This window comes from Microcaecilia unicolor, chromosome 12 (assembly GCF_901765095.1).
Source record: "Microcaecilia unicolor chromosome 12, aMicUni1.1, whole genome shotgun sequence".
Classification (NCBI taxonomy): Eukaryota; Metazoa; Chordata; class Amphibia; order Gymnophiona; family Siphonopidae; genus Microcaecilia; species Microcaecilia unicolor.
In genome coordinates, this window is record NC_044042.1 from 7342140 (window position 1) to 7357238 (window position 15099).

Below are 15099 nucleotides of genomic sequence, written 5' to 3' on the forward strand. Positions count from 1 at the left end.
TTGGACGTTTTGGTCTAGACCTGTTTTGATAATGATTAAGCCACAAAAAAGTGCCTTAACTGACCATATGACCATTGGAAGAATAAAGGAACGACACTTCCTTACTCCCCCAGTGGTCACTACCCCTTCCACCAGGACACTGGGCTTGATGGACCTTTGGTCTTTCCCAGTAGGGGTAAATCCTCTATAGGGTGCCGAAAAAGCGCTATTCTGGAAAACACGTTAAAAGTTAGGCACAGTTTGTAGAATACGCTTATGCCTGGGAATCATGCCTAACTTTAGGCGCGGCCATTTGATCAACTAAAATGTGGCGCAAATGCCTACGTGTAAATTTAGATGCAGATGCCCTCATTCTCTAAGTATGCGTGTAACTTAAAGGAATACCCCCGATCCATCCATGACCCTGCCCATTTCCACACTCCCTTTTTTGACTCGCACCTAAATTTACAGTGTACATGCCAATTAAATCTAATTAGTGACAATAATTGCTAGTTAAAAAGCGCCAATTATTGGCACTAATTAACTCTTTATTCAATTAAATTGTGCGCGTGCACCCAAATTTGCTCGTGCAATTTTTAGGGGGGCAATTCTATAACTGGATGCCAAAGTTAGTGCCTAGATACAGCATGCGCCAAAATTCCATTATAGAATGCTAATGCAAATTGACATCTCTCTGCCTACAATGAGTTGTGCCCACTTACGCCATGCACACGCCTTAATGTGGCACTTCAGCAGGTAAATTACAGTATTCTGTAAGTTACACTTGTAAGTGGGATCTCCATCTGTGCCCTGCCCATGTGTATATCCCTTTGCATTTATGCGCTAAGGGCCCCTTTTACGAAGCTGCGGCAAAAGAGAACCTATGCTGGCATCTGCACGTGTTTTTGATGCTCGCCGAGGCCCCCTTTTACTGCAGTAGGAAAAAGGCAGGTCTTTTTTTCAGGAAATGTCCGTGCGGCAAGTGAAACACTTGCCGTGCATCCATTTGGGGGAAGGGGGGGAGCAACTTACTGCCACCCATTGAGGTGGTGGTAAGGGCTCCTGTGCTAACCACGCGGTAACTGGGCAGCACGCAGCTCTGCCCAATTACCTCTGGGTACACACGCTACAAAAATTAAAATATTTTTGTGGCGCCGGATATGATGCGCGCTGGAGGGGGGGAACTACCGCCAGGCTGCAGCGGTAGGCTGGCGGCACTTCCCTTTTAGTGAGCGGTTAGCCCACGTGGGGCTTACCTCCGCTTTGTAAAAGGACCCCTAAGCGAACTGTGTGCCACAATGATAGAATAGTGCTGAGTATGCACCTAGCGCTCACCCTCGTGCCTGTATTCTATCGTTTTAGCGCACAGATGGCGCTAAAGTTATAAAATGAGGGGGGGGGGGGATAAATAATTTCTGCCACTACCTTCACCCCTCCCCCTAATCAGTCCCCTTATTACCCAATTTTATCCAGATAATTTTTAATATGCACGGCTGGACAAGTTACCCTCCAGCAAACTTGTAACATTCTGTTCTTTAGGGACTAGTGAGATACTGACTTAGGACAGCAGGGGAGGCATTTGGACCCCAGTATGCTAAAAATACATACACACACGCAATCTACTGAAATACTATCTAGAAAAATATCTTGTAATAATGTCCCGCAGGGAAACACAATCTGTTAGGGCAGCAACAGTCTGGAAGGGACTGGATCGCAGAGCATATGGAGTGTTAGGGGAGGGGGATGGGGCAACTGTGGAGCTGGCAGCTTGGCCCTTCGCTATGTCACGTTAAGCACTTTCCTACACAGCAGACAGTTTTGATCGTATTCCAAAATGCAAGAGTGAATCCCGACACGTGTGGGTCCCCGTTGCAGCCCTTACCTTTAAAAACCGGTGCAGGAGGAACGCAAACCAGTTGGTCAGCATCTTCTCGGCAACGGACTCGGTTCTGGGGAGAGAAACACCGAACAGTAGCAGACATCTCTTTTACAACTTCAGTCTCAATTCCTCCCCTTCGCCACAAAGTTGATTTTTGCATCCCTTTCCTTCCCCACTCAACCTAAAGATCACCAGATGCTATTTCCCTGAGTGCGAGGAGTCTCTTTTTGGAGTGGACCGAGGGTCCATGTATTTCCTCTCAGCTCTTTCCCCCACTTCCCCAGATTTAAATCTTACCGTTGCTGGGGTGGGGGCAGGGGGAAGTTGATGGCATGCTTCAGCCGCCGACACTGGCACTCCTGCGCATGCTCAGTTCAGTCGCTGAACTTAGCACGTGCGGAAGTGCTGACGTCAGCATGGGTGGGGTCTTGGCCAGCAAACCTCTTCGGCTGGCGAGCTCCCCCGACAGCCATTAAACTGGTGCTGCAATTTTGAGGGGGCTTGAGACCAAATTGGGGGAGGGGGGGACTAGGCCCCCGAGGCCTTTCCATGGCTATGTCCCTGTTGCCTGTACCATGGAGATGCATGCTATCACGCAGGTTTTAGGGGTTCATTGGCGGCACTCATTAGAACTCTCTATGGTATTAATTTGGAGCAGCAGAGACTGCATGAATGCGTAATCCTTAATGTGCAGAAATAGAGGAAATGACCCCAGCTAAAGTCCTCCAGGCCATCCAGTTGTCCCAGAGCTGCGTTATCCTCTGTCTTTCACCTTCTCACTTCTAGATGTGTTTAACTTGAGCAGTTCTAGCAGGATGCTGCTCCTTTCCTGTGCAAAGCACTTCTCAGCAATCAAGACCCCTTTTTCTACATCTTCCATTCCAAGACAAAAAAAAAAATGCCTCTTGGCTATCACTGTCATCTCAATTTCAATACAAAAGGGAGAAAATCGGGCTCTTTGCTATACACTTACCTAGGCTTTGCTTCTGGGGCTGTATTATGAAGCATGCAGACTGAGGGAAACGGCGGGGAGAGGGGGTTAAACTGCCAGACCTTTTCTGGTCCAGCATAGCTGAAGCTGCAAAACTGAATATCTGTGGGGGTGGCGGGGGGGGGGGGGGAGAAGGAGAATTAATTGCCCCCTCTCCACTCCATCTCATAAGTGCAGTGCATAAGATGAACAAAGGCAACTTCGACAGGCTATCACCAGACACCCCTCCCCCCTTATTTGGGATTCTCCAGTGCCATTTTAAGGCGCGCTGCACATGGTACAAATTATACCCTATCGGCCTGGCAAAATCACAGGGATTTAGGACAGAGTGACAAGGGCTGTGGAAATTGCATCTTCTTCCCCATCCCACCCAGTCTTCTCTCACCCCTCTGTGCCAGAGATTTATCTCTACTTCAAACACATCAGCTCCTAATGAGTTTTCAGCTTGCTTTGCAAGATTGCTCATACCTTAAATGAGCTGCACTGTCCCTTTTGTGTGTTTTTCTTCTTGCTGGTTGGAGGTGGTGGAAAAAGCTTTTTATATTCTGAGACTGCCCAAGATGCAAAAGGCCCTCAGGGGCCGATGATCAAAAACTCCAGCGCTACTCTGAATAGCGCCATAAAAATAGCGCCGTTAACAGAGCAGAAGACCAATGCCCTAATGCTCGAAGCTAATGAGATGCAAATATAGGCGGGCTCATAGCTTTGAGCATTAGGGAGCTCGGCAGGAGGATTGTGAATGGCGCGCATGCGCAGAAGAGTTCAGTGGTAAGCTCAGCTCCTGTGCGCATGCGCCTGGTAAAACCCGAACGTGAAGTACATATTGGCGTCTGTTTTCCGCAGCCTAAATATAAGTGTTTTAAATTTTTTTTTCTGGATGCTTATATTTAGATGCAAGTAATAGGTGCCAATGTGTGCTTTGTTTTTTGGGGTTTTTTTTAAAGCATGGCCGCTTTAAATTTAGACTTAGGACAACAAAGCCAATGTGTGCTTCACGTTCGTTCGGGTCTGCTGTTTCTCACAACCAGTGCTTAGGGGCGTGCCACAGGCTTCCTTCTGCTTCCAAAAGCAATCGATACCGGCAGATTTTGCAGAAAGAAGCATGAGAGAAGCATAGGAAATCCTCTCTTCCAACACCCTAACGCCTACTCGGACCTGGCGTTATTTTTTACAGTGATAAGGCACCTTTGTTTCGGACGCTCTTTTCTGATCATTGGGGAGGAATACAAAATGACCTTATTTACATGAGCTTGACTATATTTGCATGCTATCTGTGCCAAGGCCTGGCACGCTTATTGTTTGCTTGCGCTAGACCCCTTTGATCATTCTGCGCTGGTAAATGCGGGCGCTAATATGGCACTAATGGCCTCTAGCGCCGGCATTTACTTTTGATCATCAGGGCCTCAGTATGCTAACAGATTCTTGAGCCCAAAAAAAGGGAAGGCGCAAGGGTAAGGTTAAGATGGAACCAGGAACATATGTATGGGGATTATATTTTCAAATCTCTGCATAAAAGTTTACTGTGGATACTTCACAGCTAAACATATCACAGAAGCAAAAATTCAGGGTTAAAACAGTCAGCCCACATTTTCCAAGGAAAATACCACAGGGAGTCTCTCTTTGAACTCTGCATACAGGCCCCAGGTACCAGCAGTCTCTCTGGTCCCTCTCAGAAGTGCCACACAGCAGCAAGATAAATGGAGGAAAGGCTTAAGCAGTTAAAGCACATCAGCTTGGAAAACAGATGGCTGTGAAAAGATAGGATAAAGGTCTACAAAATTCTGGGAAGAGTAGAGTAGGTCATAAGAGGCAACTCTGTGGGTGCTGTGGGTGCTTGAGCACCCCCAATATTGAGAAAATTCCTTGTATGTGTGCAAGGAAGGGTTACTTGCACTGGGCTTAGCACCCCCAATAATTTTGAAAAGTTGGCTCCTATGGAGTAGGTAATACTTTTAAAATGAATAGGAGAAGATATTTTTTCACTCAACGAATAGTTAAGCTCTGGAACTCATTGCCAGAGGATGTGGTAAAAGCACTTAGCATAGACGGGTGTAAAAAAAAGTTTAGACAAGTTCCTGGAAGAAAAGTCCATAATCTGCTGTTAAAATAGATCTGTATCTTGCTAGTCTTTGGGATTCTGCCAGGTGCTTGTGACTTGGATTGGCCACTGCAGGAAGCAGGATACAGGGCTGGATGGACCATTGATCTAATCCAGTGTGGCCGTTCTTATGTTGTATTCAGATATCTTTACACATTTTCTGTGTCACTTTTCCTGAAGCTGTGGAAGGTGGAAAGGAGAGAGGATGTACAGTCTGTGGCTACTGAAAAGTGGCTGCATTCAGATTCTCCTGGCCACTGAACTGCAAAAACCACCTCTGTCCAGGGCACTGTAGCAAAGTGAGTGAATGAAGTCCCACAATTAGAGTATGCTAGTTCTAAAACCAAGTAACCAAAGTTCAATACTGCCACATTACCCTGAAGAGTGAAACTGGGGGTTGGGTTTTTGGTTTACTTCCTTTCTGCTTTGTTTGTGATCTGCCATGAACCTAGTAGGTAATCACAGAATATAAGTGCCTTTTAATGTAATGTAATGAATTACATAAATACACACACACACACACACACACACACACACACACGTGACAATAGACAAAACCGTAATGCCTATATAAGCTGATATCACAAAGCCCCCCTGCTCTCCAGCTTTTCCCTCACTTCCAGGTCTGAATTACAACGCAGGCACCATAGCATAGGCAAATGCCTAGAGTGCCAAATGGTGAAGGGTCAAGTCTCTAGGGCAAAAGGAGCCTTCGCCCATTTACTTTTAGGCCACCATTTCTAGAGGCACTGCCACTGGACCAACATCCTCACCCCTACTTCACAGTGTCCATGAAACCCCCTAGGCTGTATGAGCTCTAGGGGAGGACCCTTTCGCTCACCCTCTGGTTCTGTTCCTGGGCACCAAAATCTTACATCTGGCCTTACTCATTTTCTCCAACCCAAGGGTTCCCTGAGCTGGTCCCTGGTTTTCTTAAACTCTCTTACTTTTTCAGCCTCCATCTCTCTCTTGGAGTAGAGAGTTGCATGGGGAAAGAAATTTCACCCATTCCCACCCACACCCGCTAAGATCTATTCTATCCCCATCTGTACCCACAGAAGACAACTCAATTATTTACTTTCTCACACCCCTCTTCTTCCTTCCAACCAACCCCAACAGCCTCCTGTGTTTTATTCGGATGGTATTTACTATTCAGCCAATACGTGTTCCAAGCCTCAGTCTGGTGTTCCAGCTCCCCCTCTGGGCATTCCGAGCCTCATTCTGGCAGTCCAACTGCCTCTCGCCATATATTCCAAGCCTCATTCTAGTGCTCCAATTGCCTCTCTCAGTGCATTCCAAACCTCATTCTGGAGTCACCAGAAATATTGGCTACACTCCTGCGGGAATCCCATGGTAACTTCTTCCATCCCTGCAGGAATCCTGTGGCAGCTTCTTACATACCCGCGGAATTCCCGCAATCCTCATTCCTGTGCAACTCTGTATCTTGGACATCTTTGCATACATCCACCGTCCCTTCTGTGATGAAACACTTCCTCAGCCCTTTCATGGCTCTATAAGCCCTTCATTAAATAGATTCAGGGTAGCCACACAGGATGCTGGAATCATCCAAAAACATCTTTCAAAAATCCTCCAGTGTGTAAGCAGCGTTATTTCTTCCGTTATTTAAAGATGCCGTGTCAGGGTGGCCTGGGAGGAGATGACCTTGTGGTGAAGGCGGTTAGCTTAGCAGAGTTTAAAAAGGGGTTGGACGGTTTCCTAAAGGACAAGTCCATAAACCGCTACTAAACGGACTTGGAAAAATCCCAGGATTAACATGTATAGAATGTTTGTACGTTTGGGAAGCTTGCCAGGTGCCCTTGGCCTGGATTGGCTGCTGTCGTGGACAAGATGCTGGGCTCGATGGACCCTTGGTCTTTTCCCAGTATGGCATTACTTATGTACTTATTTAAATGTATCCCTGCTTATTTTAGAGCCATTACCACTTGAGTAATACAATATTTCTTGATATTTAAATATACTACAACCACATCATTGTGTGCATTTGATTTTACAATCTTTGTTATGAAAACCACACTTATCTAACAGTAAAACACTCTCTACCCCACACTCTCACAGTAGTCTCTCCCTATTATACATTTCCCAAATCGCTCATCCCCAGTACCATTCAACAAAACCAGCTCTAGCTCATCTCACAGCGTTCCAGATTTCCAACGTGATAACCCGTTTCAACACTCACTGTCTTTCTGTTCCGTCCTCCTTAAATCGGAGATATCACACATTAATAAACAGAACAGTTCCTTCAGCTTGCTTTCAAGTCCTTGATGGTTTCTAAGAAGAACTCATTAGTCGAAAAAAGAAAAACTGTGGAATGCTTGACGTCTATTCCATCCACCATATATTACATATCTTCCGGTCTCATAACTTTTTTTTCTGGTGGATGGAATAGACGCCAAGCATTCCACAGTTTTTCTGCTTTGGGCTACTGAAAATGCCTGGTTAGCCCCGGACCAGTGATTTAAATGGCCCATAAGAACATAAGAGTAGCCAATGGTCCATCTTGCCCAGTATCCTGTTTTCCAAACAGTGGCCAAGCCAGGTTACAAGTACCTGGCAGAAACCCAACTCGTGGCAACATTTCATATAGAATCCCAAAGAAAAGCAAGATTCCGGAATCCTAAAGAGTGACAAGATTCCATGCAGAATCTCAAAGAGTAGCAACATTCCATAAGACAAACCCCAGGGCAAGCAGTTGCTTCCCATGTCTGTCTCAATAGCAGACTTTGGACTTTTCCTCCAGGAATTTGTCCAAACCTTTTTGAAACTCAGATACACTAACCGCTGTTACCATATTCCATGTTCCAGAGTTTAACTATTTGGTCAGTGAAAAAATATTTCCTCCTATTTGTTTTAAAAGAATTTCCATGTAACTTCCACGAGTTTATATTTCTGATGATTGTCAACTTTCAGTTTTGGACGAACTCTTTTTGGTTTCAATAAAAGTGATTTAAAACATTTATCCCTGCTTCCCATTAACACAATTATATAATTTAGCAGCGGCTCACTTGCCTCTGAATTCCCCCCGCCAAACTACTGCCCCTTCTCAGCCCTTTATCCCCAGGGCAGGAATACAGAAAGGACATGGAGGGATTGAACAACTATAAATGTAGACGCAGGAGAATAGCTTGCAGTATATGAAAAGAAAAACGAGAAGAAAAAAAGATAAAACCTTTTCTATCTGCCACCTGCCATTTGCCAAGGAGAACAGAATGTTCTGTCTCTTGATGTGTTCTGCATGTGGCATGGTACCCAGGCGCCTGAATCCAAAACTCTCAATCCTGAAAATTAATTTTATTTTTACATTTTCTTTGTATAGAACAGCCTGCCTTTCAACAAAGCGAAGTTGGCTTTAATGCTTACATTTATGTAGCATTTTCATTGCTGCCTTTTGGTTTAATTGGCATTGTAGCACAGTACAGAAGAGGCACATGTCGGGGGGGGGGGGGGGGGTGTTAGGTAGTGGAGAGGCAGGTTACTATGGTTTAAACTGTGTATTCAGTGAGAACCCAACCCCATACTTACTAAAACACCAAAGGTTATCAATAGAAATCAAACAAAATAAAACATGGAAAAGAAAATAAGATGATACCTTTTTTATTGGACATAACTTAATACATTTCTTGATTAGCTTTCGAAGGTTGCCCTTCTTCGTCAGATCGGAAATAAGCAAATGTGGTAGCAGGTAGTATATATAAGAGAAACATCAAAGCATTACTTTGACAGTCTGACAGAGTGGGAGGGTGGGGGTATGCATGGGGACATCAAAGCATTTCATTGATATTCTAACAGAATGGGTGTTGGTAGGTGAGAGGAGGGTAATAAACAGAGAAATACAGCTTATGGTTTATAATGGGTTAGAAAACCCAGATCCTTATTAAGTCCTGTTTGTTGGGTGTCAAAATATTCAATCATTTTTATTTCAAAGGTCTTACGTTCCTGTATTGTTTTAAAGTTACCTTTCAGTATTCTTACTGTGAAATCACTGGTGCAGTGTTCTGGTCTTGTGAAGTGTTGGCCCACAGGGGTGGGGGCTTGACTGGCACCGGCTATTTTCATGTGATGTCTGTGCAGATTGAATCTTGTCTTAAGCATCTGGCCTGTTTCTCCAATATAGCATCCTTCGTTACATTTTTTACACTGAATGATATATACCACATTGGAAGATGAGCATGTAAAATAGTCCTTTATGTTGAATGACTGTGGGGTCTTGTGAAATGCTTTGGCATAGTTTGCAGCTGGCTGTGTTACACGGAAACGTGTTACACCAAAGAACTCAAGAAGACATTTCAGGCAGTAAGAAGGGGATGTTTTGAAGTCTTGGAGAGCTCCTGCTGCCCATCCCTCCCTGTATTCTGCATTCAAGTAAGCCAGGGCTGCTGCTGCTGCTGGGTGGAATCATCACCATCATCCCTCACCCAGCAAATTTCATTGGAAACAACAGAGCATGTAATGAAATTGAAGGAATCCATTTTGCAGTTTCATTGAAATTACCATGTCTTGTGTTCCAGGCCCTGGAGCTAAGGATCATCTTTCAGGAAAAGGGGACCATTTCTTTGTAATTCAAAATAAGTGAAAAGCTTGCTTTTCTCCCCCTACTGTCTCCCTGGCCCCCATTCTCATCTGTGAGGTCTGTTTTCTGCTGTTGCCCCTTGGTCCTGGAGTGCAAATCCTTCCTTCCCCCACCCTAATGTCCCAAGCCTGGCTCTATGTTGCTCAGAATCATGCAGTATTAGGAGGCAAGTGACACAGAACTGATAAATATTATCACAAGAAACTCCACTATACTGTTAAGTGAAGGGGGAAAAACAGGATGTAAAAAGAATTGAAGCGGTGCAAAGAAAAGCTGCGAGAATGGTAAGGGATTTGCGTTACAAGATGTATGAGGAGAGACTTGCTCAGCTAAACATGTTAACTCTGGAGGAAAGGAGAAACAGGGGTGATATGATACAGACGTTCAAAAATTTGAAAGGTATTAATCCGCAAACGAACCTTTTCCGGAGGTGCGAAGGCGGTAGAACGAGAGGACATGAAATGAGATTGAAGGGGGGCAGACTCAAGAAAAATGTCAGGAAGTATTTTTTCACGAAGAGAGTAGTGGATGCTTGGAATGCCCTCCCGCGGGAGGTGGTGGAAATGAAAACGGTAACAGAATTCAAACACGCGTGGGATAAACATAAAGGAATCCTGTTCAGAAGGAATGGATCCTAAGGAGCTTAGCCGAGATTGGGTGGCAGAGCCTGTGGTGGGAGGCGGGGATAGTGCTGGGCAGTCTTATACGGTCTGTGCCAGAGCCGGTGGTGGGAGGCAGGGCTGGTAGTTGGGAGGAGGGGATAGTGCTGGGCAGACTTACACGGTCTGTGCCCTGAAAAGGACAGGTACAAATCAAGGTAAGGTATACACAAAAAGTAGCACATATGAGTTTATCTTGTTGAGCAGACTGGATGGACCATGCAGGTCTTTTTCTGCCGTCATTTACTATGTTACTATGTTATTGCTTTCACTGCTTATCTCTACCATCGACACACAAAGAAAACCTCCTTAAGGAGTAAAGCTAAGTAATCTTCTTTATCAATGCAAAAAAAAATTCTTTCTACCAACATTAAACATGTTTTCTCAAATTAAGGGGGCCTTTTACTGAGCAGCAGTAAGACCAACGCAGGCTTACCACTCGCTGTCCTGGGACTACAGCCAGCCCGACGTAGCTGCTGGCAGTAGTTCCGTTCTGAGCACACGCCATTTCCAGGGGAAAAAGGAAAACCCCTGGAAATGGCTTGTATGGCGACAACCTAGCGGTAATTGGCATCACCACATGCTGCCCGGTTACAACGGGAGCCCTTATCGCCATCTCAGTGAGTGGTGGAAAGGGCTCCCCACCGCATGACCATGCGGTAAGAGTTCTCTCACCGCATGGCCATGTGTGTCTGGGGTCTTTTTTACCTGCTGCACTAAAAAGGGCCCTGGAGGTAAAAGGAACCCTAAATGATCAAAAATGTATATGTAGTGAAATGGTTAACATTCAAAGGATAGGAAGCACAGCCTGCATGGGAGAAAACCGAGAGGATAAACTGGAGGGGGGTGGGTGGAAGAGAGGAAACAAGGGAGAGAAATCTCAAAGGGAAGCCTGAATAAGATAGCAGAGGCGCCAAGGGTGAACAGTCCCAAAGAATGAAATTTACCATGCCAAAGAGTGAGATTTTTCAGACGGAATAAATCCAGAATGATAAAGTGCAGTATTGCTTCGCAAATGAATCAAGGCAGGCATTAAATGATATTGGCTTTTCTTTGGAGCCTCTGACAGAATACGAAGTGGGGAGCAATTTGGATAAATTGTTTGAGCTGAAAATTGTCTTCCATCCAGCACCTCGGTTTCAGAGCACATGTACTTGCAGTAAATGTAAAAGACACAGAGGCAAGGGGGAAGCAGATTGTGTTCAGATTTCTTCCTACTGGTTGGACCACTTGGTTTACTTCTCCAAGGCTTCCCTCTCATGAAAGCAGTGATCAGGATCAATGCACTGGTACTGAACCTCCCAGCCATAAATAGGTCTCAAAAGTGTGAGAGTGAGAAAGCTTTCAAATGAGTGAGCCTTAAGAGGGCTATGTGGCTTTTCCCTGCCACGATCATCCCTGGAAGCATTTCCACCACAGCTACGATAATACAGAAGAGCAGAACAAGGAGACACAGGGAGAAAAAGAAACGAGATTTTTTTTTCCCCTGGATGATGCAGTCAATAAATCTTGTGTTTGTTTACCTGGCAAAACAAATAAGTGTTTATGGGAGGGGGTGGAAGGCTCCATCACTCTGCAGTTGCTCTAGGCTGCAGCGGCTCCCTGGCTTCTATTCTTTGAACTGAATCTGCCAGATTAATCTGCACTGAGGCCTGGGCTTTTTGTCTCTTTCAGCTCAGGGTAGCAGCTGACTTTGTCTTAATTCATTTCCCTGGTGGTTTGCTAACAAACTGCCAGTTTGGACTGAAGGCGGCACTGCAGATTGCATTCTCGCGCCTTTTGGCAGAACGCCAGGTCTCCTGCTCCTTATCCAGCTTCTCCCCCCACCCCCCAGCCAGCATTTTCCTTACTTTAACCCCATCTGACAGTTACGCACCTTCAACATTTTTTATATAAAACAGCCTCCATGGCTAAGGCTGTACAGATCCTATATAGACTGGAGCGTCATGGCTGCCCTTTTGCTGGCCAGTAGGTGTCAGTATAAGAGCCTTAGAGGGCTCATGCCTTCTCCTCCCTTGAGGATAGGAGAGGTAGTTCAGAGGGACATCATGCCCTTAGCTGCCACACATGTGCAGGTGGCGGCGTGGGGGCGGGGGGAGGGTTCTCTTGTTGTACTACCATTGACTGGGAAACCCTGCCGGGTGCCGCTTTTCAAATGGGCAAAGGGGTACATGGACCGTTTTCTTCCTTCCACCCTCTAGGGGAAGAGTACCAAAAATTTTTCCAAACTCTGCTATTATTATTGATTTGGATTTTGCTGACACCTTTTTCAGTAATAGCTCAAGGTGAGTTACATTCAGGTACTCTGGATATTTCTCTGTCCCAGGAGGGCTCACAATCTAAGTTTGTACCTGAGGCAATGGAGGGTTAAGTGACTTGCCCAAGATCACAAGGAGCAGCAGTGGGATTTGAACCGGCCACCTCTAGATTGCAAGACCAGTGCTCTAACCACTAGGCCACTCCTCCACTTGTTATTCTTTAGGGTTCTACATGGAATATTGCTACTGTTTGAGATTCTACATGGGATCTTGTCACTCTTTAGGATTCCAGAATCTTGATCTTCTTTGGGGTTCTACATGGAATGTTGCTATTGTTTGAGATTCTGAATGGAATCTTTATTTAGATTTTGCTCACACCTTTCAGTAGTAGCTCAAGATGAGTCACATTCAGGTACTCTGGATATTTCTCTGTCCCAGGAGGGGTCACAATCTAGGTTTGTACCTGAGGCAATGGAGGGTTAAGATCACAAGGAGCAGCAGTGGGATTTGAACCAGCCACCTCTGGATGTCAAGAGCGGTGCTCTAACCACTAGGCCGCTCCTCCACTCTGAAGTGGCATAGTATGCTGTATTGTCGTGGGTAGAATTTTCTGATGGTAGAAGGGAGCCACCAAGGCAGGGCAGAGGTGGAGATTTGGTGATATCATAGTCAGATTATTTTTTGTTTTTTTAAGAGCGTGGTAAATTTAAAAAAAAAAAAAATCATTGTTGATGGTTAGTGCTCCAGTCGTTCTCCCTGCTGCCTTTGAAAACCTTGGGGAAATTCACGCAGCTTCCATTACAGCGTCTTAGAGAAATGAGTTATTACATTTACAAACTAGTGAAGATTTAGAGCAGTTTCCCGTCAAAGAGAATATCCCTTGATTGAGATCCCTGTAACCCGCCAACCCCCCCCCCCCCCAAGAAAAAAAAAGCAAACAAAGGGATTTAAGATGCTCCTTTCTTCTTGGATGTGGAGACAGCTGAAATGCAGATATAGCATATGGACACTGAGGATAAAAATCAAACTCAGAACATTTAGAATGCTGAGACTGTAACCTTGCTTTGCTGAACATGTTCAGGCTGAGAATGATTTTATGTCTTTTTTTTTTGCAAGCATTTGTTTTTAAAGGCTTCCAGTGTTTGTACATCAATCCCACCTGAAGCGTATTACTTCCCACACATACAATGCTCTAGCACAGAACAGGTCAGTATGGCAGAACCGCTCAGTGGCCGTGCAAGCTTCATACATACACAGTGGGCAACACGGCACAGGGTCAGTGCAAGGTCCATACAATGCCTTGCTCATGTGTCCGAACCCCTGTTCTTCAGGGCTTCTTCTAAGGAAGAGAATGCGTGATTCAGTTTCTGCGCTTTTACAATCATTGCTCTGCCAATGTGCGACTGTAGTGTCTACCAATGTCCACTGGATTGGTTAGTGTAGGAGGAGTGGCCTAGTTTTTAGGGTGGTGGACTTTGGTCCTGGGGAACTGAGTTCGGTTCCCACTTCAGGCACAGGCAGCTTCCTTGTGACTCTGGGCAAGTCACTTAACCCTCCATTGCCCCATGTAAACCGCATTGAGCCTGCCATGAGTGGGAAAGCGCAGGGTACAAATGTAACAAAAATAAAATAGATACTATTGGAGATTCTACATGGAATGTTGCTACTATTGGAGATTCTACATGGAATGTTGCTATTCCACTAGCAACATTCCATGTAGAAGGCTGCGCAGGCTTCTGTTTCTGTGAGTCTGACGTCCTGCACGTCAGACTCACAGAAGCAGAAGCCTGCGCGGCCACATTGGTGATCTGCAAGGGCCGACTTCTACATGGAATGTTGCTAGTGGAATAGCAACATTCCATGTAGAATCTCAAATAGTAGCAACAGTGGAGGAGTGGCCTAGTGGTTAGGGTGGTGGACATTGGTCCTGAGGAACTGAGTTCGATTCCCACTTCAGGCACAGGCAGCTCCTTGTGACTCTGGGCAAGTCACTTAACCCTCCATTGCCCGATGTAAGCCGCATTGAGCCTGCCATGAGTGGGAAAGCGCGGGGTACAAATGTAACAAAAATAAATAAATAAAATTGTGTTTCCCACTAAGTTACAGCGGCAGTTGTCTGGGGACTCTGGGTTGGAACTTGTGTGTCTTCTTCTGTTCCTCAGGCACTTTCTCTGCACAGGTATCCTGTCTGTAGGTATGATAGAGACATTTAAATACCTCCACGGGAGGAAAGTCTCTTTCAACTGAAAGGAAGCTCTGGAACAAGGGCATAGGATGAAGCTGAAAGGGGACAGAGACAGGAATAATCTTCTTTAAGGAAAGGGTGGTGGATGAGTGGAGGTGGTGGAGACAATGACTGTATCTGAATTCAAGAAATTGTGGGAAAAGTACATAGGATCTCTTAGGGAGAGGAAGGGAGAGTAGATGGCATGGATGGGCAGACTGGATAGGCCATATGGTCTTTATCTGCTGATATTTTGTATGGGGTTAATATTCAGAATGAACTGGTTAATAGAGGCTGTTATCTGGTTAACTAATGCTGACCAGGCCCCGAGACAGTACTCAGAGGCACTTACCCGGACAGTGCCAGTGAATATCCCTTCTAACCGCTAAAGCCAAAACTGGCAATTGGGGGCAGAGTCTGCAC

At 45.4% G+C, this 15099-nt stretch overlaps 1 protein-coding gene across 1 annotated transcript in view; it reads right to left on the reverse strand.

The window, feature by feature from the left end:
- PLXNA2 (plexin A2) overlaps positions 1 to 15099 on the reverse strand; it is a 513443-nt gene that overhangs the window by 40611 nt on the left and 457733 nt on the right. The window contains exon 23 of the mRNA XM_030220548.1: positions 1862 to 1928. Coding sequence (XP_030076408.1) covers positions 1862 to 1928 — 67 coding nt within the window. The remainder of the gene's footprint in view (positions 1 to 1861; positions 1929 to 15099) is intronic.